The 21,497-nt window shown below is 48.9% G+C and overlaps 1 protein-coding gene across 1 annotated transcript in view; it reads left to right on the top strand.

Moving 5' to 3' along the window:
* The window catches only part of HEATR4 (HEAT repeat containing 4), a 55,000-nt gene that overhangs the window by 10,117 nt on the left and 23,386 nt on the right, over nucleotides 1-21,497 (top strand). The window contains exons 3-10 of the mRNA XM_031001977.3: nucleotides 115-302; nucleotides 1,993-2,133; nucleotides 6,401-6,604; nucleotides 8,472-8,615; nucleotides 11,105-11,266; nucleotides 12,278-12,438; nucleotides 14,023-14,127; nucleotides 17,561-17,679. Coding sequence (XP_030857837.3) covers nucleotides 115-302; nucleotides 1,993-2,133; nucleotides 6,401-6,604; nucleotides 8,472-8,615; nucleotides 11,105-11,266; nucleotides 12,278-12,438; nucleotides 14,023-14,127; nucleotides 17,561-17,679 — 1,224 coding nt within the window. The remainder of the gene's footprint in view (nucleotides 1-114; nucleotides 303-1,992; nucleotides 2,134-6,400; nucleotides 6,605-8,471; nucleotides 8,616-11,104; nucleotides 11,267-12,277; nucleotides 12,439-14,022; nucleotides 14,128-17,560; nucleotides 17,680-21,497) is intronic.

Raw genomic sequence — 21,497 nt, 5'->3', positions numbered from 1 at the left:
ACGTGTATAGGAGCTGAGCTTAAAGAGGAAAGGGAACGAGCTGTGGATTTAATGGAAAGGGGGATCCACCTCCTACTCTTTCCCCCTTTTCCCTCCTTTCTCACCCCTGCCAAGATTGCCCAGTTACTTCCAACAAGCAGAGACAGTTGAGATCATGCCTGGCAACAAGAGCACTGAGGATATCCATGAAAAGACGAGCCTCTCCCAGCCCCAAACCCAGAGCTACTTTCGCCAGGTGACTCCCCGAGCTGGAAAGTTTGCCTACTCCACAGACAACACCTTTGAACAGGAGATTTACTTTGGTAATAGAGCTGGGCCCCTGTGGTAGGGGCACAGGGGGACATGGGCCAGGGAGGTGGAAGATTGCTGGGGGCTGGAAACAGTTGTGGGTATGGACAAGAGGCCCTGGATGACCCAGGTTTTCATGTTCATGACCCAGCACCCACACTAGCACAGGAGTTGGGTCGGGGAGTGATAACTAATAGGGAGGGAACTGCTCTCTCTCCCCGCTTTCTCTATCCCTCTATCTTACTAAAGAGGCAATGAAGGGTGGAACTGTAAAGTTGGCAAGACTTTGGGAACAATCCATCTCTTCTCTATCCACCCTTCTCCCTTCTCTCACTTCGAGATATTCTCCCACTTCGAGATATTCTCCCACCAAGGTGCTATGTTGGAAAAAATCAGGGCTTTGGAGTCAGGCACATTTGGGTTTAAATCCTGGCTCAGTATTTTTTTTAGTAACCTTCAGTAAATTCTATAATTCCTCTGAGCCACAAGTACCTCATTTGTGAAGTGATGTTAACAAAAATGCACTTTGAGTAGAGTAGATGAGAAAGCATCTGTAATGCTTCTTGCTCAATGTCTGTTTAAGGTGTTCAGTAAATGTTTGCCACCTTCCCTGTCCCTACTGCTGTCCCTTAGATGCCTGGGCTTCCAGGATACTCGATCTAGGTCTTCGTGTTCCAAGCTGTTTCTTCTTCCCAAGCCCCATCTTGTTCCTAAACTGCTGCAGCTGAAAGTCTTCTCAAAGTGTTTAACAAAATTACTCTAAGGTATTCATGACTGATGGGATTAATTAGGTGCCTCTTTTTTAGTATCTAGCTTTTTATAAGGGATAAGGCCTCTAAGTGGTTACATAGGTTCTTTTCTTTTGTTTTCTTTCCTATTGAGACGGAGTCTTGCTCTGTCGCCAGGCTGGAGTGCAGTGACACAATCTTGGCTCACTGCAACCTCTGCCTCCACCTCCCAAATAGCTGGGATTATAGGCGCGCATCACCACGCCCAGCTAATTTTTGTATTTCTAGTAGAGACGGGGTTTCACCATGTTGGCCAGGATGGTCACAATCTCTTGACCTTGTGATCCGCCCTCCTCAGCCTCCCAAAGTGCTGGGATTACAGGCGTGAGCCATGGTGCCCAGCCGGTTCTTTTCTTATTTTTGAAATGGTTTCACTCCCATTGCCTAGGCTGGAGTGCAGTGGTGCTATCTTCACTGCAACCTCCACCTCCCAGGCTCAACTGATTCTCCTGCCTCAGCCTCCCGAGTAGCTGTACCCAGCTAATTTTTGTATTTTTTGTGGAGACGGGGGTCTTACAGTGTTGCCCAGGCTGGTCTCGAACTCCTGATGATGTGATCCACCCACCTCGGCCTCCCAAAGTGCTGAGATTACAGGTGTGAGCCACCACACCCGGCCATAGGTTCTGCTTTAGGAAGGAAATCACCATCCTTGGCTCCCAGGCCTCTAATGAGGTGACTAGCTATGACATTTCCTTTTTCTTTTTTTTTCCCCCCACAGACACTATAGTGATTTATCACTGTGATATTTCTAAGCAATGGTCACCTTCAAGGGATGCCCCAGAGTATGGCAGTCATGGATCCTAGGGGCTTAGATTAGGGCAAAAGGAAGTTGGGTCTGATCCTGGTGATTGGGAACCCAGGGAGAAAGGAAATAGGGAGGTTATAGGTGACTCATTGTTTCTTTGTCTGTTCACAGATGAAGTCCAGATCATCCACCAGATTGGTGCAAAGAGAGACCAGATTGTCCTGGAAAACCTAAATCGGTACAACAAGCAGCTATCTAAGGTCTTCCCTGAAACTCCAGAAAAGTGGAGTGCCCAGGCAATTCCTGAAGCATGTAAGCAGGAAGCTAACGGGGAAGGCAGGGGTTAATAACGGGAATGTGGCTACTTCCCATCATTACCCACTATTCATGTGCTAGAGCTCCCAGTTCATGGGCTGAAGCACCATTAGCATCTAGGCAATCCCCTTTCTACGTACTAAAAATAATCTCACAAAATTATAAAATACTAACTGTAACTAGGAACAGCCTCACAGGAACATACAATCACTTGAGATCTGATATAACTTAGGTATAACCAAGTGGTTTAGGGCCACTAGTTACCAATAAGGCAGCTCCTATCTCAATGCTAACAGGGAAAGTGCACCTAACAGGGAAAGTGCATCAAACTCCTGACCCAGCATTCTGCCCTTTTCCCTTGGGCTGGCTCTACCCTCCCACTCCACACTCAGCCCACCCATACCTGAACTTTCACAAGTTCATCATTCTTCACTCTGTAAGACAAAGAGGGAAAGAAGGTGACCAAGAAATTAGCTTATGAAACAAAATGTGCACATCTTCCACAAGACTCTATTTCCCATGACTCTTTGTAGGATTACTGTTCAGATGGGCCCAGTGGTGTGCAGAAACTAACAGCAGTTGTCACCCATTCCTTTTCTTTTTTTTTTCTTTTTTTGGAGACAGAGTCTTGCTCTGTCGCCCAGGCTGGAGTGCGGTGGCGTGATCTCTGCTCACTGCAACCTCCATCTTCCTGGTTCAAGCAATTCCCCTGCCTCAGCCTCCAGGGTAGCTGGAATCACAGGTGCATGCCACCACACCTGGCTGACAGGGTTGCCTGGCCTGCTAGTTGTGCCTTTGCATCCACTTGGGAAGAAGTCCTTCCCTGGGCTCAGTCTATCCTTGGAGGCACAGGCACATTCTGTGCCTGCTGTGGAGGCACCCGCCAGACAGCTGTGGACAGCCACAGGATTTCCACACAACCTGGCTTTGTTTTTGAGATAAAGTCTCGCTCTGTCACCCAGGCTGGAGTGCGGTGGCGTGATCTCGGCTCACTGCAACCTCCGCCTCCTGGGTTCAAGTGATTCTCCTGCCTCTGCCTCACGAGTAGCTGGGACTACAGGTGCGTGCCACCACACCCAGCTAATTTTTGTATTTTTAGTAGAGACGGGGTTCACCATGTTGGCCAGGATGGTCTCGATCTCTTGACCTCGTGATCTGTCCACCTCGGCCTCCCAAAGTGCTAGGATTACAGGCGTGAGCCACTGTGTCCAGCCTCTTTTTCTTTTCTCCTTCCTCCCTTCCTTTTTTTCCTTCCTTTCCTTCTCCCTTTCCTTCCTTCATGTCTCCCTTTCCTCTCCTCCCCCTTCCCCTCCCCTTCCCTCTCTCTCTTTTCTTCTTCTTTTTTTTTTTTTTTGACAGGGTCTCACTCTGTTTCCCAGGCTGAGCACAGTGGTACAATCATGGCTCACTGCAGCCTTTACCTTCCTGAGCTCAAGCAATCCTTCCACCTCACTCTCCCGAGTAGCTGGAACTACAGGTGCACACCACTATACCCAGCTAATTTTTGTAAAGACAAGGTCTTGCTGTGTTGCCCAGGCTGGTCTCAAACTTCTGGGCTCAAGTGATGCACCCTCTTCAGACTCCCAAAGTGTTGGAACTACAGGCATGAACCACTCTCCCAGCCAGAGGATTCTTTTTCAATAACAGCTTTATTGAGCTTGAATTTACATACTATAAAATTAATCCTGTTAAACCATACAATTTGATGAGGCAGGCAGATCGCTTGAGCCTAGCAGTTTCAGACTAGTCTAGGCAACAAGGTGAGACCCCATCTCTACAAAAAAATACAAAACTTAGTTGGGCATGGTGGCACGCACCTGGAGTCCCAGCCACTTGCGAGGCTGATGCAGGAGGATCAGGGCCACAGGTGTGCACCCTACACCCAGCTGATTTTTAACTTTTTTAGAGATAGGGTCTCACTATGTTGCCCAGACTGGTCTCGAACTCCTGGCCACAAGGGATCCTCCCACCTTAGCCTCCCAAACAAAGTGCTGGGATTATAGGCATGAGCCACTGTACCCTGCGAAGAGTCATTACTTTGTGTGCTTCCTTTAGATTGGCAGTCCTCAACCTTTTTGGCACCAGGGACCGGTTTCGTGGAAGATAATTTTTCCACAGACCAGCGGGGTGGGGATGGTTTGAGGATGAAACGGTTCCACCTCAGATCATCAGGCATTAGATTATCATAAAGGGTGCGCAGCCTAGACCCCTCACATGTGCAGTTCACAGTAAGGTTCATGCTACGTGACTCTAATGCCACTGCTGATCTGACAGGAGGCAGAGCTCACTGGTAATGCTTGCCCACCCACCGCTCACCTCCTGTTGTGGTGGCCCGGTTCCTAACAGACCATGAACTGGTACAGGCCCATGGCCTGGGGGTTAGGGACCCCGGGTTTAGATGACTGTTGATGTGGAAGATGGCTAGTGGATGTGTTTCTATCCAGCTATAACCCAAAGGACTGGAACCAAAGTAAAAGTTGGCAGTTGTATTTTTTATTCCTATGAGGTTAAATATCAGAGATCTAAGACTTGCTCACCGCAAATCCATTTTAACTCCTTGAGCAGAGGGATATAGGAGAAATGGGGTTAATTCAGCTACTTCTCATCTCTTTAGGAGGGATTTCAAATCGCCTGAGAGAAGTCGGGGAGCGTCACATGGCAAAGTGTGAGCTGGCCTGTCAGAGGTGGTTCCACAGCTCCTAGTTGCACATACCCTACCCCACAAAGGAGGGAGGCCTCAGCAGAGTGGCTGAGTCCCCCAGCACGTCCAAGCTGGTGGGGACCATTTGGAGGAGATGCATTGTATGGGCATCTTTGCTAAACTGCCCTGGAGTCTCACAGGACTTTTTTTTTTTTTTTTGAGATGGAGTCTCGCTTTGTCACCCAGGTTGGAGAGCGATCTCAGCTCACTACAACCTCCGCCTCCCCAGTTCAAGTGATTCTTCTGCTTCAGCATCCCGAGTAGCTGGGATTACAGGCGCCCGCCACCACACCTAGCAAATTTTTGTATTTTTAGTAGAGACAGGGTTTCACCATGTTGGTCAGGCTGGTCTCGAACTTGTGACCTCAAGTGATCCACCCGCTTTGGCCTCCCAAAGTGCTGGGATTACAGGCATGAGCCACTGCACCCCACCTCACAGGACTCTTTTTACATTAGAAGAAAGAAATGTTATGTCTTCCTTGCTCAAAGGAAAGAATTGATTCAGAGCAAATCTAAAGGTGTTAAGAGTCGGAATGAAATCTTGGAAAAAAACAAAAATGGCTGATAGTGACTGATTAGAGCATGAGACTAATAGGCAGTGTGAATAATGAATTTAGTACATCTGGAAATGTTTTTATCATTTTTCCCTTCCCCTTCTCCATACAGCTTTTTTTCTGAGAAAGAGGCTTTCTAAATTTGACACCACGAAAAACATTAAGTTCAGAAAATATAACTATAGCTTTTTTTTTTTTTTTTTTTTGAGAACGGAGTCTCACTCTGTCATCCAGGCTGGAATGCAGTGGTGCAATCTCGGCTCACTGCAACCTCCGCCTCTCAGGTTCAAGTGATTCTCCTGCCTCAGCCTCTCAAGTAGCTGAGACTACAAGCACATGCCACCATGCCCGGCCAATTTTTTGTATTTTAGTAGAGACGGGGTTTTCACCGTGTTAGCCAGGATGGTCTCGATCTCCTGACCTCGTGATCTGCTCGCCTCGGCCTCCCAAAGTACTGGGATTACAGGCAAAAGCCACCGCACCCGGCCAAGGCTTCTTCTGTTCTCAAATTTCTGTTGTCTTGAGGAAAAACTCAGAGATGTTAAAATCTTTAAAATTTCACAGCTTATAGCACTATTATTCTCCCCAAATTAAAAACATTAAAAGGAAAACTTAATACTTTAGAAATAATGGCCAATGACACTAAATTGCAACGTATCAAATATTATGAGCAAATCTCGTTACATATAAACATATTTATGTTCCTAAAGATTTAGGTTCCTAAAGATAACCTTTAAACTTATAGAAAGGTTTGTAGATATCTCAATTTCCCCCCACAAATCTCTCACCCCCCATCATCATCATGGCTTACCATGTCTAGTCAGGACTTTCCATAATTCCCTGTGTACTTGTACTCAGTTCCCCATATAATCATGGGGAAATTCACTCTTGAGGGTTTTGTTTTGCTTTGGTATTAGTCAGGAATAGGAATGGGATGCAAGCTGGGGCCACTGTGTGGCAGGGCCTAAGGCAGTGGGGTGAAAAGACCTCACACTGCCACGTTGCACAGCTTACAGACCTGTGCAAGGAGCCCTGCGCTGGACTGCTTTGCCCACCCCCGCCAAGGATATGCTGCTGCAGGTGGGTGAGAAGGATGTGCCTATTAAGACCAGGAGATTGAAGAAGCAGGCAAAATCACTGCAGGAGGATGTGACCTGGGAACTGGTGGTCCTGCGGAGGATGCTGAAGGAATGGAAGACTGCCTGGGCTCTGAGTGAGTGAAGGGAGGTCCTGTGATACTGTACGTTTGTGAGAAGTGGTTCTCATCTGGGACTAGGCTTTCTCAGTCTTTGAAAAATCCATCCCTCCTTTGTGAAATGTAAAAATCTGGTTGCCTCATTAAGGCTAGACAAGAGCCTTTCACACATTGGGTGTCAGATGAACTTCAGTTAACATATATCTGGGTGCTTTTTGCATGGATGGGTATTACTTCAGTAATTTGTGGAAACTCATTATTACACTGCAGACTCTTCAGAGGCAGAGACCATATTTTTTTTTTTTTTGGAGACGTAGTTTCGCTCTTGTTGCCTTGGCTGGAGTGCAACTGCGGGATCTCAGCTTACTGCAACCTCTGCTTCCTGGTTTCAAGTAATTCTCCTGCCTCAGCCTCCTGAGTAGCTAGGATTACAGGCACCCGCCACCACACTTGGTTACCTTTTTGTATCCTTGGTAGAGATGGGGTTTCACCATGTTGGCCAGACTGGTCTCAAACTCCTGACCTCAGGTGATCTGCCCGCCTTGGCCACCGCACCAGCCCTTTTTTTTTTTCTGAGATGGAATTTCACTCTGTTGCCCAGGCCGGAGTGCAATGGCACTTGATTTGGGCTCACTGCAACCTCTACCTCCCAGGTTCAAGCAATTCTCCTGCCTCAGCCTCCCAAGTAGCTGGGACTATAGGCATGTGCCATGATGTCTGGCTAATTTTTGTGTTTTTAGTAGAGACACGGTTTCACCATGTTGGCCAGGCTGGTCTCGAACTCCTGACTTCAGGTGATCTCCCCGCCTTGGCCTCCCAAAGTGCTGGGATTACAAGCATAAGCCACTGCACCCAGGCGACCCTATCTTATTGATTTCCAAACTTTATGCTCAGCAAATGATGTATGAAGGGAAGAACAAAATATGCTGTCCAACCATTGTCCATGTCATAGTTGACTGTGGTATCAGCAACCCCTCTCCAAAATTCATTCGTAGAGTTGGGGCTATCCTATACCTACTTTGCCTTCAAAGATGGGAGAGTAGAAGTCTGAGTGCCTGGGACAAAGTAATGGCCTGGCAAGGACTGTTGAAAGCTATGGTATTTGAGAACTCAATAGCTGCTGGCTTTCAGAACATGATAGACAAGCTTAGTTAGTGCAGGAAAAAGAGAGGCAATCCATTAGGTAAACTGGATCAGATAAACAATAACAAAAAAGACTGAAGGAAACACCTACAGATAGTAGGAGCTTTGAAATAAAAGTCTGATACCTGCCAAAAGAGTAGTTAGCAACTAAAATGAGGAAGATGTTGAAAGCCAAATGGAAGTGCCCTCAAAGACAAAGAACCTAATGAAAACCACAATAGTTAACATTTATTGAACCTTCATTATCTTGCCAGGCATTTTGCTAAACACTTTGTCTAGTTAACTCATTTAACACTAAGAATAACTCAATATGTGGGTTCTAGTATTATGCCTGTATTACAAATAAGAAATCTCAGGCTCAGGGTTAAGTAACTTATCCACAGTCACACAGCTAATAACTGTGATCCCAAACCAGGTATGTCTGAAAACAAAGTACTCTTAACTACTTTGTTTTATTGTCACTTTTATTTCCCAGATGGTTACAACAAAAAGTGATTTAAAGAAAGAGAGATAGATACGATGGGGTTGGCAGAAGTTTTGTCTGGGAACTTACTTGAGAGCGTACATGGATCATCAGAGAAATAACTCCCTAAAGACCCCATCTCTGGGCCCTTTATTCTTCTGAGCTAATGTTTTGCTTGAATTATTCTGGGTGAAGGGCAGACTTCTTGTCACCTGCCTGCAGCACAATATCTAACCCTAAACAGGTGGTTCTCTTTTCATTTCCCTCACTGCGGCTCAGTCATAGAGTGGCACCATGAGACAGTAGAGAACCTGCTTCAGAGCTTGGGAGACCTGCATGATGACGTTCGGATCAAAGCTATCACCACATGTGCCACAGCTGCTTTGGAACGGCCCCGGATTGCCACCAGCCAGAGAGACTCAGGTGAGAGCCAAAGCTGAACTGCTTGAGAACATAAGCAACTCATAAAGCCATGGAACATCTGAACTGGTAGAGACCCAGGGCTTATCTGAGATCATTTTACAAATGTGGAAACCAAGACTTAGAGACTGGCCTATATATACATGCTTATCAGCAATAGAGACGAGATTAAAATTCCAGACTTCTAGTCAAGTAATTTTTGAACTACATTTCATCACCTTTTGTTTGCTTAGTGGCCTGCAGAGAAGTTAACATTTCCCACCTTGAAGATCCCATTCTTTTTTGTTTTTGTTTTTGTTTTTGGTAGAGACTGTGTCTTGCTATGTTGACCAGGCTAGTCTTGAACTCCTGGCCTCAAGTAATCCTCCCACCTTAACCTCCCAAACTGCTGGGATTACAGGCGTGAGCCACTGTGCCCAGCCAAGAGCCCATTCTTTTTTTTTTAATTTTATTTATTTATTTATTTATTTATTTATTTATTTATTTATTTATTTTTGAGACAGAGTCTTGCTCTGTCACCCAGGCTGGAGTGCAGTGGTGCGATCTCTGCTCACTGCAACCTCCACCTCCCAGGTTCAAGCAATTCTCCTGCCCTAGTCTCCCGAGTAGCTGGGACTACACACAGGCGTGTGCCACCATGCCCAGCTCATTTTTTTGTATTTTTAGTAGAGATGGGGTTTCACCATGTTGGCCAGGCTGGTCTTGAACTCCTGACCTCAAGTGATCCACCCACCTCAGCCTCCCAAAGTGCTGGGATTACAGGCATGAGCCACCGCACCTGAAAAAATCTTAAAATATGATTCACAGGCTCAGCTGTGCCACTCCTTGGGCAGTCAGCTAACCTCTCTGAGCTTCAAATTACCTATCTATAAAATGAGACTAGTGGTAGACAAAGGGATAACAAACCTTTCCCCTTCCTACTTGAGAATTTGAACTTCAGTTAAATGCCCACCTGTTCCCCTAAACACCTGATAAGAACTATCTTTATAGGCAACATTGGTTATGATATAAATCCTGTTTGATAAATTACATTGGGACTGAGAAGAGCTATAAGTGAAATATAAATACTTGATAGGGACACCATAGTTTGGGCCTCCCTGGATACTGTAACTTATAACAGGCAGGCCCTTTGTGGACCCTAGAATTGTGTCTATGGAGTTTTTATAAGAGATATTAGTTCCTGTAAAACATAAATTCACCCAGTGAATAAACAACATGCTCCTGTGCTGTCCCCAAGACTCTGTGGAATGCTCAAGACAGCCTCAAGAACTCCAGCCAAAGCCAGGTGTGGTGGCTCACACTTGTAATTCCAGCACTTTGGAAGGCCAAGGCAGGTGGATCACCTGAGGTCAAGGGTTCAAGACCAGCCTGGCCAACATGGTGAAACCTCATCTCTACCAAAAATACAAAAATTAGCCAGGCGTGGTGACAGGTGCCTGTAGTCCCAGATACTCGGAAGGCTGAGGCAAAAGAATCGCCTGAACCCAGGAAGCAGAGGTTGCAGTGAGCCAAGATTGTGCCATTGCACTCCAGCCTCGGCAACAGAGCAAAAACTCTATCCCAAAAAAAAACAAAAACAAAAACAAAAAATCTCCAGCCAACAGGGATGCCTGATGCTGCTGCCCTGTTGACAAACTATGCTCCTGTCCCATATTCTTCTGGTGCCATGCATGGCCCATGACAGTCTTATGAACCTTAATGTTTAGTTGAACCAAAAAAGACTCCCTAGTGAGCTCTACAATGATACCTACCTTGCCTAATTCAACCGAGGTTGAAAGATAATGAGATAATGTGAAAACACTATATTATAAAGCACTACCTATAATTGTTCTTACAAATATAAAGGCTTAGCTGGGGGCGGTGGCACACACCTGTAATCCCAGCACTTTGGGAGGCTGAGGCAGGTGGATCACAAGGTCAGGAGATCGAGACCATCCTGGCTAACATGGTGAAATCCCATCTCTACTAAGAATACTAAAAATTAGCTGGGCGCCTGTAGTCCCAGCTACTTGGGAGGCTGAGGCAGGAGAATGGTGTGAACCCAGGAGGCGGAGCTTGCAGTGAGCGGACATCACACCCCTGCACTCCAGCCCAGGCGACAGAACAAGACTCCGTCTCAAAAAATATATAAAATAAATAAATAAATATATATATAGGCTCATGGGGCAAATTGGTTGCTTTTAATCACTAAAACTAATGGTGTAGTTCACTGTAGCCTAGCTGGAAACATTCTTCTTCAGCTTAAATATAGCTGTTTAGAGGTCAGATGATAAAGGATTGGGAATTGGCATACCAGCACACAGGTGAGCTTTAACACCTTCAGCAGAAAATCCTGCCCATCTGAAGGGCTCAGCTAAACTGTAATTATATTACATAGCACTAAGCAACTGCAACTGGGACTGAGGTTGGCCACCACATGGCTGTAGGAAGGAAGCTGTGTGTGAGAAAAGCCAAAGGGCTAGTACTCTCTTACCTGGCTCTTTTGATCACAGACAAGACCATCCAGGACTTGCCGGAGGTTCTACTGCCTGCCCTAGAGGCTGCTCTTTGTGACAAGAATGCCCATGTGCGGATGGCAGCAGCAATATGCCAATATGCCATACAGTCACATAATCCCCTTGCCCGGAACATCATGCAGACTGCCCTTCTGAAGGGTGAGTAACTCCCTGTTACTTCTGACCTGGAAATATGGGATAGACATCTCACTATAAGCTTTCCCAGTCCTTTCCTCTCCACTGTGATGCTCTGCAATGTCTGCTGTATTGGGTTTAGATTTATGTTAGACCATTTGAAAATTAGGGCCAGACACTGTTGCTCACACCTGTAATCCCAGCACTTTGGGAGGCCAAGGCGACAGGATCACCTGAGCATAGGAGTTCTAAACCAGCCTGGGCAACATAACAAGACCCCATCTCTATAAAAAATTTTAAAATTAGCCAGGTGCAGTGGTGTGCTCCTGTAGACCCAGCTACCTAGGAGGCTGAGGCAGACCTATATATACATGCTTATCAGAGTCAGCTTGAGCCCAGGGGGTTGAAGCTGCAGTAAGCCACAATGGTGCCACTGTACTCCAACCTAGGTGACACAGCAAGACCCTGTCTCTAAAAAAAGGGAAAAAAAGAAAATTTGCTCTTTCTAGGTACTTTAACAAAACAGGTACACTGCCACCAAGTGGTAGCTGGACTAAATTTTTTTTTTTTTTTTTTTTTTTGAGACAGAGTTTCACTCTCGTTGCCCAGGCTGGAGTGCAATGGTGGGATCTCAGCTCACTGCAACCTCCGCCTCCTGGGTTCAAACAATTCTCCTGCCTCAGCTTCCCAAGTAGCTGGGATTACAGGCGCATGCCACCACGCCTGGCTGATTTTTGTATTTTTAGTAGAGATGGGGTTTTACCATGTTGGCCAGGCTGGTCTTGAACTCCTGACCTTAGGTGATCCGCCCACCTTGGCCTCCCAAAATGTGAGGATTACAGGTGTTAGCCACCGCGCCCAGCCAATATGATTCTTCTAAATATGGTTTAAATAAGAAATTGTATTTCTAGACTGAGTCGGGCACAAGGAAGTGAGATATCAGGTGGGTAGCAGCCTTGGGTATCAATCCAAAGGCTGTTCTCTAGGGGGAAAACACATCACCATTCTGAACTCTTTTTCACCCAACTGTGGCAGGTAACAGTGTGGATAGCTGGGCTGCAGCTCAGTGCTTGGCTCTGGAAGGTACTGCTACTTACCCTGTGATTAAGAGGATCCTCCACCAGCTGTTTACAAAGAAGAATGAGGACACTGAGGAACAGTCTTATATCCTCCTGAGCCATCTGAGTGAGAAGACAGTATGTGTCCATTACCGGGTCAGACACAGTTTTGGGGAGCAATTAGGTCTTTGAGGTCAGTGAATGTAAGCAATCTGAAATGCAGCTGGGGCCGGGGCAGTGGCCTATGCCTGTAATCCCAACACTTCGGGAGGCCGAGGCAGGTGGATCACTTGAGGTCAGGAGTTCGAGACCAGACTGGCCAACATGGGTGAAACCTCATCTCTACTAAAAATAAAAAAATTAGACAGGTGCAGTGGTACCACACTGAGTAGTCCCAACTACTCGGGAGGCTGAGGCATGAAAATCACTTCAGCCTGTGAGGTGGAGGTTGCAGTGAGCTGAGATCATGCCACTACACTCCAGCCTAGCTGATAGAGCAAGACTCTGTCTCAAACAAATAAAATAAAATAAAATGCAGCTGGGCTGGGCATGGTCGCTCACGCCTGTAATCCCAGCACTTTGGGAGGCTAAGGTGGGAGTATCCCTTGAGTCCAGGATTTCAAGACCAGCCTGGGCAATATAGTGAGACCCTGTCTCTACAAAAAAAGAAATAAAATTAGTCAGGCATGGTGGTATGTGCCTGTAATCCTAGCTACTCAAGAGGCTGAGGTGGGAGGATCACTTGAGTCTGGCAGGTTGGGGCTGCAGCGAGCTGAGATCACACCACTGTACTCCAGCCTGAGTGACAGAGCAAGACCCTGTCTCAAAAAATTAATTACACAATTAATTAATTAGATAAAATGCAGCCGGTTGGGTTGACGATCTCAAGCATAAGTAAACGTAGAATAAGCATGAGTAAACCTGGGTGTAGAGGTGTATACAAAGGGAAGTAAAAATAGTTAGCTGAGAGAAAAGTGAGAATTAGGTTGCAAATGGTCTCTATTTGCATATGCAAGAAGAGTTCTGACATGTAGAATTTGCTTCTGCTAGAAGTTTACCATTGAAAACTGCAGAGGCCTACATTTGTGTTTAGTTACTTTCAATAGAAATGTGAAAGTCATAAGCTTGAGGCATATAAAAATCATTTTAGGGGTAAAAACAGTTAAAGACAGAAGGCCGGGCACGGTGGCTCACGCCTGTAATCCCAGCACTTTGGGAGGCCGAGGCAGGCAGATCACCTGAGGTCAGGAGTTCATGACCAGCCTGGCACCAACATGGTAAAACCCCGCCTCTACTAAAAATACAAAAATTAACCGGGCGTGGTGGCAGGCACCTATAATCCCAGCTACTTGGGAGGCTGAGGCAACAGAATCACTTGAACCCGAGAGGCGGAGGTTGCAGTGAGCCGAGATTGTGCCACTGCACTCCAGCCTGGGGGACAAAAGCAAGACTTCTTCTCAGAAAAAGAAAAAAAAAAACAAAAAAAAACCAGTTAAAGTCAGGAAAGGAAGGTCCCAGTTTTCTGTTTAAGTTATTAAATTTGTATTTTGTTCCCCAATTTATGATCCCAGAGTCAGTTGGCTGTGATGGAAACATGCTCCATCTCTTGTAAGCCCACTGGTGACATTAATTATGCAGGATGCCATTTTAGAATGTAACTTCAAGATTCTAGTATCTCTAAAAGTGATTGTGAATATCCATACAAGTCTTCCATTTCCTCAGACCCTGATACACACCATGCTTGCTGTGGAGCTGAGCAGCTGTCAATGGAAGAACCGGATTGTGGCCTGCCAGGCTTTCTCCCGGATCAGTGGAAATGTCTGCTTGGTAAACCTCTTTCTTTGCCTCCAGGACAGAAAGCCTAAGAGAGGCTGAGCTACAGAGGCCTTCTACTTTTTGCTGCTATGTATTATTCCATTCTTACCAAACAGCCCACATCACTACTTCTTACTTCTAGCCCAGAATTATCTTCAAATGCTAATATGTCTGTCTGGAAGCCAATGCTTCTCAGTGCACTGGTGGTCCATAAACTGTTGGTAACTGATCCACAATGAAATAGCACAAAAACTGACAGGAGTTTAGAAACGTTTATAGTAGGCCAGGTGTGATGGCTCACATCTGTAATCCCAGCACTTGGGGAGGCCAAGGCAGGCGGATCACGAGGTCAGGAGTTGGAGACCAGCCTGACCAACATGGTGAAACTCCGTCTCTACTAAAAATACAAAAATTAGCAGAGTATGGTGGCACGCGCCTATAATCCCAGCTACTTGGGAGGCTGAGGCAGGAGAATCGCTTGAACCCAGGAGGCAGAGGTTGCAGTGAACCAAGATCTCACCACTGCTCTCTAGCCTGGGTGACAGAGGGAGACTCCATCTCAAAAAAAAAAAAAAAAAAAGAAACGTTTATAGTAATTTGATATTGCCTCAATATCAACAGACTTTATCAGTCAATGGCGTATTTCCCCCCCCCAAAATTGGTTCTTCATCAAAGATCATTCGAGAAGCACTGACTTAAACTACCCAAAAACCCATCTAAATGAGTGTCTGTGCTGCTTCTCTGAGTGTTCGGCACACATATATAAAACATAGTCCCGGCCAGGCACGGTGGCTCACACCTGTAATGCCAGCACTTTGGGAGGCCAAGGCAGGTGGATCAGAGCTCAGGAGTTTCAGACCAGCCTGGCCAACATAGTGAAACCCCATCTGTACTAAAATACAAAAATTAGCCAGGTGTGGTGGCTGGCACCTGTAATCCTAGCTACTTGGGAGGCTGAGGCACAAGAATTGCTTGAACCTGGGAGGGAGAGGTTGCAGTGAGCCGAGATCGCACCACTGCACTCCAGCCTGGGCGACAGTGCAAGACTCTGTCTCAAAAAAAAAAAAAAAAAACCATTGTCCCAACTTTCACAAAATTAACACTATGGTAGGAACAATAAGACTAATATACACAAATGATTCAAGAACAAGCAATAAATATAAGGTACCCTTTTAAAACTTTTCAGAGAGAGAGAGATTAGTGTGGGTTAAATTTATTGGTTAAAGTTCTGTGAAGGGGTCCGGTACGGTGGCTCATGCCTGTAAGCCCAGCACCTTGGGAGGCTGAGGCGGGTGGATCACTTGAGACCAGGAGGTTGAAACCAGCCTGGTCATCATGGCAAAACCCCATCTCTAATTAGCTGGGCATGGTGGCACACACCTGTCATCCCAGCTACTTGGGAGGCTGAGGCAGGAGAATCGCTTGAACCTGGGAGGCGGCGGTTTCAGTGAGCCAAGATCGTGCCACTGCACTCCAGCCTGGGCGACAGAGCGAGACTCCATCTAAAAAAAAAAAAAAAAAAACCAACTGTCGGTGAAGATGGTGGGGCTCAGCTAGAACTAAAGAGGGAATTCCAGGCAACACTTCGTTTTTGCCATTATTTCCCAATCATCTTCAGCTGTCCAAATGGGAGCTTTCCCTTCTTCCTATGTGCTACTTCATCTTTTCCTTATAACTTTGGATATCTCCAGAATAGCCCAGAACATTGCCATTCCCATGATAAGTGAACAACCTCCACTCTGTAACCCTGACATTTTGATATGGGAAGCACAAAATCTGGCCACTCAGTACAGTAATCACCTGAAAAGGTTTTGGACTTGGGTTAGTTCTGTCTCAAGTGCTATAGCACCCTGCTGCTAAAGTCCTGGACCAGCAGCACAGGCGTCACCTAGGAACATTATTAGAAATGCAAAAATCGGCCGGGCACAGTGGCTCGCACCTGTAATCCCAGCACTTTGGGAGGCCAAGGAGGGCGGATCACGAGGTCAGGAGATCGAGACCATCCTGGCTAACACGGTGAAACCCTGTCTCTACTAAAAATAAAAAAAATTAGCCGGGTGTGGTGGCAGGCACCTGTAGTCCCAGCTACTCGGGAGGCTGAGGCAGGAGAATGGCATGAACCCAGGAGGTGGAGGTTGCAGTGAGTTGAGATCGCGCCACTGCGCCCCAGCCTGGGCAACAGAGCGAGGCTCCGTCTCAAAAAGAAAAAAAAAAATTAGCCAGGCTTGGTGGAACATGCCCGTAATCCCAGCTACTCAGGAGGCTCAGGCAGGAGAATCACTTGAACCCAGGAGGCGGAGGTTGCAGTGAGCCGAGATCGTGCCATTGCACTCCAGCCTGGGCAACAAGAGTGAAACTCCGTCTCAAAAAAAAAAAAAAAAGAAATGCAAAAATCTCATCTTAAGCCAGCTCAATTAGAATCTGCATCTTAACAATATCATTTTAACAACTTCCAATTCATTTGTACCTTCACCTCCTTGGCACTTGGCACTTAGAATTGACAACTGAAAGTAAAAAGACATGCAGAGCTAGCAGGGGTTGAGGTAAAGATGATGAGGACTTCATGGCAGATTGCTGGAGCTAAGAAAGGCAGTATGTCTATGAGTGTTTTCACTCATTCAGTAAGCATGCAGTTTCTGACCACATCCGACGCACTAGGCACTATGCTACCACTGGGGGTGCAGGGATAAGTCTTCCGTTAGTAAATGTTATAAATAGCTAGAACAGAAGCAGCTATAAGGTGTTGTGGGGATTTCCTGTGCTTACAAGGGGCAAAGAAGACTTCACTAAGGAGATGTTTTTATTTTATTTTTTAAAATTTTTAATAAAAGAGATAGGAAGGAGATGCTTTTGAGATAAATCCTAAAGGAAGACTACAAAGACATCAAGTACCAGGTAGGAGTAGAGAAGGGAGATACTTCTAGCAGGAAGAACAGCGTGGGCACGTTTACACAATCATCGTGTAGTAATCTTTGCCCATTCCTCTCTGAGAGAAGTGCACTTATAGAGTGACCAACTGTTCTGGTTTGTCCAGGCCATGGGACTTTCAGGACCAAAACCAGGAGAGTCCCAGGCAAACTGCAATGAGCTAGTCACCTCATCAAGTATCACTTTCAAATTTTAAGTCTCCCAGGTACAAGTTATGTTGGCACTGATACTACATAGTTTAAAGGATGAGCTTGGGAGAGTTCGGTTTGAGTCCTGGTTCCAGCACTCACCAGGTTAACCTTGGACAAGCTGATCAAAGCCTCCATCCTATCATCTGTAAATGGTAGTAATATCTGCCCCACTGGATTCTTTGGGAGAGTAAGGGATGGGAAAAAACACTCAGGACAATCCTCATTAGTACAGTGATGAGTAAAAAAAGAAGAAAAAACAGCACAACGCCAAGCACAAAATTAACATTCAGTAAGTGATGATACCTAATGATCATACCTATTTATAGGATATGAAACATAAGTTGATCCAGCTGATGTGGAATGACTGGAATAAGGAAGTGAGGAGAGCAGCTGCGCAGGCGCTTGGGCAAATGAGCCTCGGGAAAGAGGTGCACGACATAATCAGGTAAGACCCAGTCAACATGAGGAGACACTCTTCTAAATTCTTAGAAGTGTTTAGGAGGCAGGCTGGGCACGGTGGCTCCCAACACTTTGGGAAAACGGGGTGGGCGGATCACGAGGTCAGGAGATCGAGACCATCCTGGCTAACACAGTAAAACCCTGTCTTTACTAAAAATACAAAAAATTAGCCGGGTGTGGTGGCACATGCCTGTCATCCCAGCTACTCGGGAGGCTGAGACAGGAGAATCGCTTGAACCTGGGAGGTGGAGGTTGCAGTGAGCAGAGATCGCGTCACTGCACTCCAGCCTGGCAACAGAGCAAGACTCTGTCTCAAAAAAAAAAGTGCTTAGGAGGCCTGGGATCCAGCCACCCAGCATTTGTTGAGCTCCTCTGTACGGACCCTGGACCAGGTCCCACTTTAAAAAATTAACAGTCCCTACAAACTAACAATGTGGCTAGGGAAAGAAGCATTGAGTGCCCAGTAGGTGTGAGGCAATGGTTTGGGTGCTGGAGGGTGTTCAAAAGTATGATGCAATTCTGATGACCACATGCAAAATATACAAACACCTAATTAAAAATACCAAATCATTAAAAACTAGAACAAATGGCGTATACCATAACTGCTGGAGCAGAAAAATGGAATACTCAGCGTGGCTAGAGGAGTAAGGCCAAGTTTCACAGAGGGTGGATAAGACTGCACAGGAGGCCCAGCCCAGTGGCACACGCCTGTAATCCCAATACTTTGAGACTCTGAAGCAGGAGGATCAGTTGAGCCCAGGAGTTCGAGACCAGCCTGGGCAACATAGCAAGACCTTGCCTCTACTAAAAATTAAAAAAAAAAAAAAAAAAATTGGCCAGACGCAGTGGCTCACACCTGTAATCCCAGCACTTTGGGAGGCCGAGGCGGGTGGATCACAAGGTCAGGAGATCGAGACTATCCTGACTAACACGGTGAAACCCTGTCTCTACTAAAAATACAAAAGGGCGTGGTGGTGGGCACCTGTAGTCCCAGCTATTCGGGAGGCTGAGGCAGGAGAATGGCGTGAACCTGGGAGTTGGAGCTTGCAGTGAGCGGAGATCACGCCACTGTACTCCAGCCTGGGCTACAGAATGAGACTCCGTCTCAAAAATAATAACAATAAAATAAATAAAAAATTAGTCAGTGTGGTGGTGTATGCCTGTAGTCCCAGCTACTTGGGAGGCTGAGGCAAGAGGACTGCCTGGGTCCAGGAAGTCCAAAGCTGTCATGAGCCATCATCATGCCACTGCATTCCAGCCTGGGCCACAAAGAAAGACCCTATCTCAAAAAAAAAAAAAAATAGAGAGAGACTGCATAGGAGCCGCAGAGTGGGTAAATGCCTATAATCCCAGCTACTCAGGCTGAGGCAGGAGAATCACTTGAGGTCAGGAGTTCAAGACCAGCCTGGGCAACATAGCAACACCCCATCTCTAAAAATAATTTAAGGCCGGGCGCGGTGGTTCATGCCTGTAATCCCAGCACTTTGGGAGGCCGAGGCGGGCAGATCACGAGGTCAGGAGATCAAGACCATCCTGGCTAACATGGTGAAACCCCATCTCTACTAAAAATACAAGAAAAACAAGCTCTCCCTCTCCCTCTCCCTCTCCCTCTCCCTCTCCCTCTCCCCACGGTCTCCCTCTCCCTCTCTTTCCACGGTCTCCCTCTGATGCCGAGCCGAAGCTGGACAGTACTGCTGCCATCTCAGCTCACTGCAACCTCCCTGCCTGATTCTCCTGCCTCGGCCTGCCTAGTGCCTGCGATTGCAGGCGCGCGCCGCCACGCCTGACTGGTTTTCGTATTTTTTTGGTGGAGACGGGGTTTCGCTGTGTCAGCCGGGCTGGTCTCCAGCTCCTAACCGCGAGTGATCTGCCAGCCTCGGCCTCCCGAGGTGCCGGGATTGCAGACGGAGTCTCGTTAACTCAGTGCTCAATGGCGCCCAGGCTGGAGTGCAGTGGCGTGATCTCGGCTCGCTACAACCACCTCCCAGCCGCCTGCCTTGGCCTCCCAAAGTGCCGAGATTGCAGCCTCTGCCTGGCCGCCACCCCGTCTGGGAAGTGAGGAGCGTCTCTGCCTGGCCACCCATCGTCTGGGATGTGAGGAGCCCCTCTGCCTGGCTGCCCAGTCTGGAAAGTGAGGAGCGTCTCTGCCCGGCCGCCATCCCACCTGGGAAGTGAGGAGCGCCTCTTCCTGGCCGCCATCACATCCTGGAAGTGAGGAGTGTCTCTGCCCGGCAGCCCATCGTCTGAGATGTGGGGAGCACCTCTGCCCTGCCGCCCCGTCCGGGATGTGAGGAGCGTCTCTGCCCGGCCGCCCCGTCTGAGAAGTGAGGAGACCCTCTGCCTGGCAACCGCCCCGTCTGTGAAGTGAGGAGCCCCTCCGCCCAGCAGCCGCCCCATCTGGGAAGTGAGGAGCGTCTCCGCCCGGCAGCCACCTCGTCCGGGAGGGAGGTGGGGGGGTCAGCCCCCCGCCCGGCCAGCCGCCCCGTCCGGGAGGGAGGTGGGGGGGTCAGCCCCCCGCCAGGCCAGCCACCCTATCCGGGAGGTGAGGGGTGCCTCTGCCCGGCCGCCCCTACAGGGAAGTGAGGAGCCCCTCTGCCCGGCCAGCCGCTCTGTCCGGGAGGGAGGTGGGGGGATCAGCTCCCCGCCCGGCCAGCCACCCCGTCCAGGAGGGAGGTGGGGGGGTTAGCCCCCCGCCTGGCCAGCCGCCCCGTCCGGGAGGTGAGGGGCGCCTCTGCCCGGCCGCCCCTACTGGGAAGTGAGGAGCCCCTCTGCCCGGTCAGCCGCTCCGTCCGGGAGGGAGGTGGGGGGGTCAGCCCCCCTCCTGGCCAGCCGCCCCATCCGGGAGGGAGGTGGGGGGGTCAGCCCCCCGCCTGGCCAGCTGCCCCGTCCGGGAGGTGAGGGGCGCCTCTGCCCGGCCGCCCCTACTGGGAAGTGAGGAGCCCCTCTGCCCGGCCAGCCGCTCCGTCCGGGAGGGAGGTGGGGGGGTCAGCCCCCCGCCTGGCCAGCCGCCCCATCCGGGAGGGAGATGGGGGGGTCAGCCCCCTGCCTGGCCAGCCGCCCCGTCCGGGAGGTGAGGGGCGCCTCTGCCCGGCCGCCCCTACTGGGAAGTGAGGAGCCCCTCTGCCCGGCCAGCCGCCCCGTCCGGGAGGGAGGTGGGGGGATCAGCCCCCCGTCCGGCCAGCCGCCCTGTCCGGGAGGTGAGGGGCGCCTCTGCCCGGCCGCCCCTACTGGGAAGTGAGGAGCCCCCCCGCCCGGCCAGCCGCCCCGTCCGGGAGGGAGATGGGGGGTCAGCCCCCCACCCGGCCAGCCGCCCCGTCCGGGAGGGAGGTGGGGGGTCAGCCCCCTGCCCGGCCAGCCGCCCCGTCCGGGAGGGAGGTGGGGGGGTCAGCCCCCCGCCTGGCCAGCCGCCCCGTCCGGGAGGTGAGGGGCGCCTCTGCCCGGCCGCCCCTACTGGGAAGTGAGGAGCCCCTCTGCCCGGCCAGCCGCCCCGTCCGGGAGGGAGGTGGGGGGGGTCAGCCCCCTGCCCGGCCAGCCGCCCTGTCCGGGAGGTGAGGGGCGCCTCTGCCCGGCCGCCCCTACTGGGAAGTGAGGAGCCCCTCTGCCCGGCCACCACCCCGTCTGGGAGGTGTACCCAACAGCTCATTGAGAACGGGCCATGATGACAATGGCGGTTTTGTGGAATGGAAAGGGGGGAAAGGTGGGGAAAAGATTGAGAAATCGGATGGTTGCCGTGTCTGTGTAGAAAGAGGTAGACATGGGAGACTTTTCATTTTGTTCTGTACTAAGAAAAATTCTTCTGCCTTG

The sequence above is a fragment of the Gorilla gorilla genome, chromosome 15, assembly GCF_029281585.2.
Source record: "Gorilla gorilla gorilla isolate KB3781 chromosome 15, NHGRI_mGorGor1-v2.1_pri, whole genome shotgun sequence".
Taxonomy (NCBI): Eukaryota; Metazoa; Chordata; class Mammalia; order Primates; family Hominidae; genus Gorilla; species Gorilla gorilla.
Note: the sequence above shows the minus strand (reverse complement) of the source record. Positions and strands in the feature narration are given on the sequence as shown.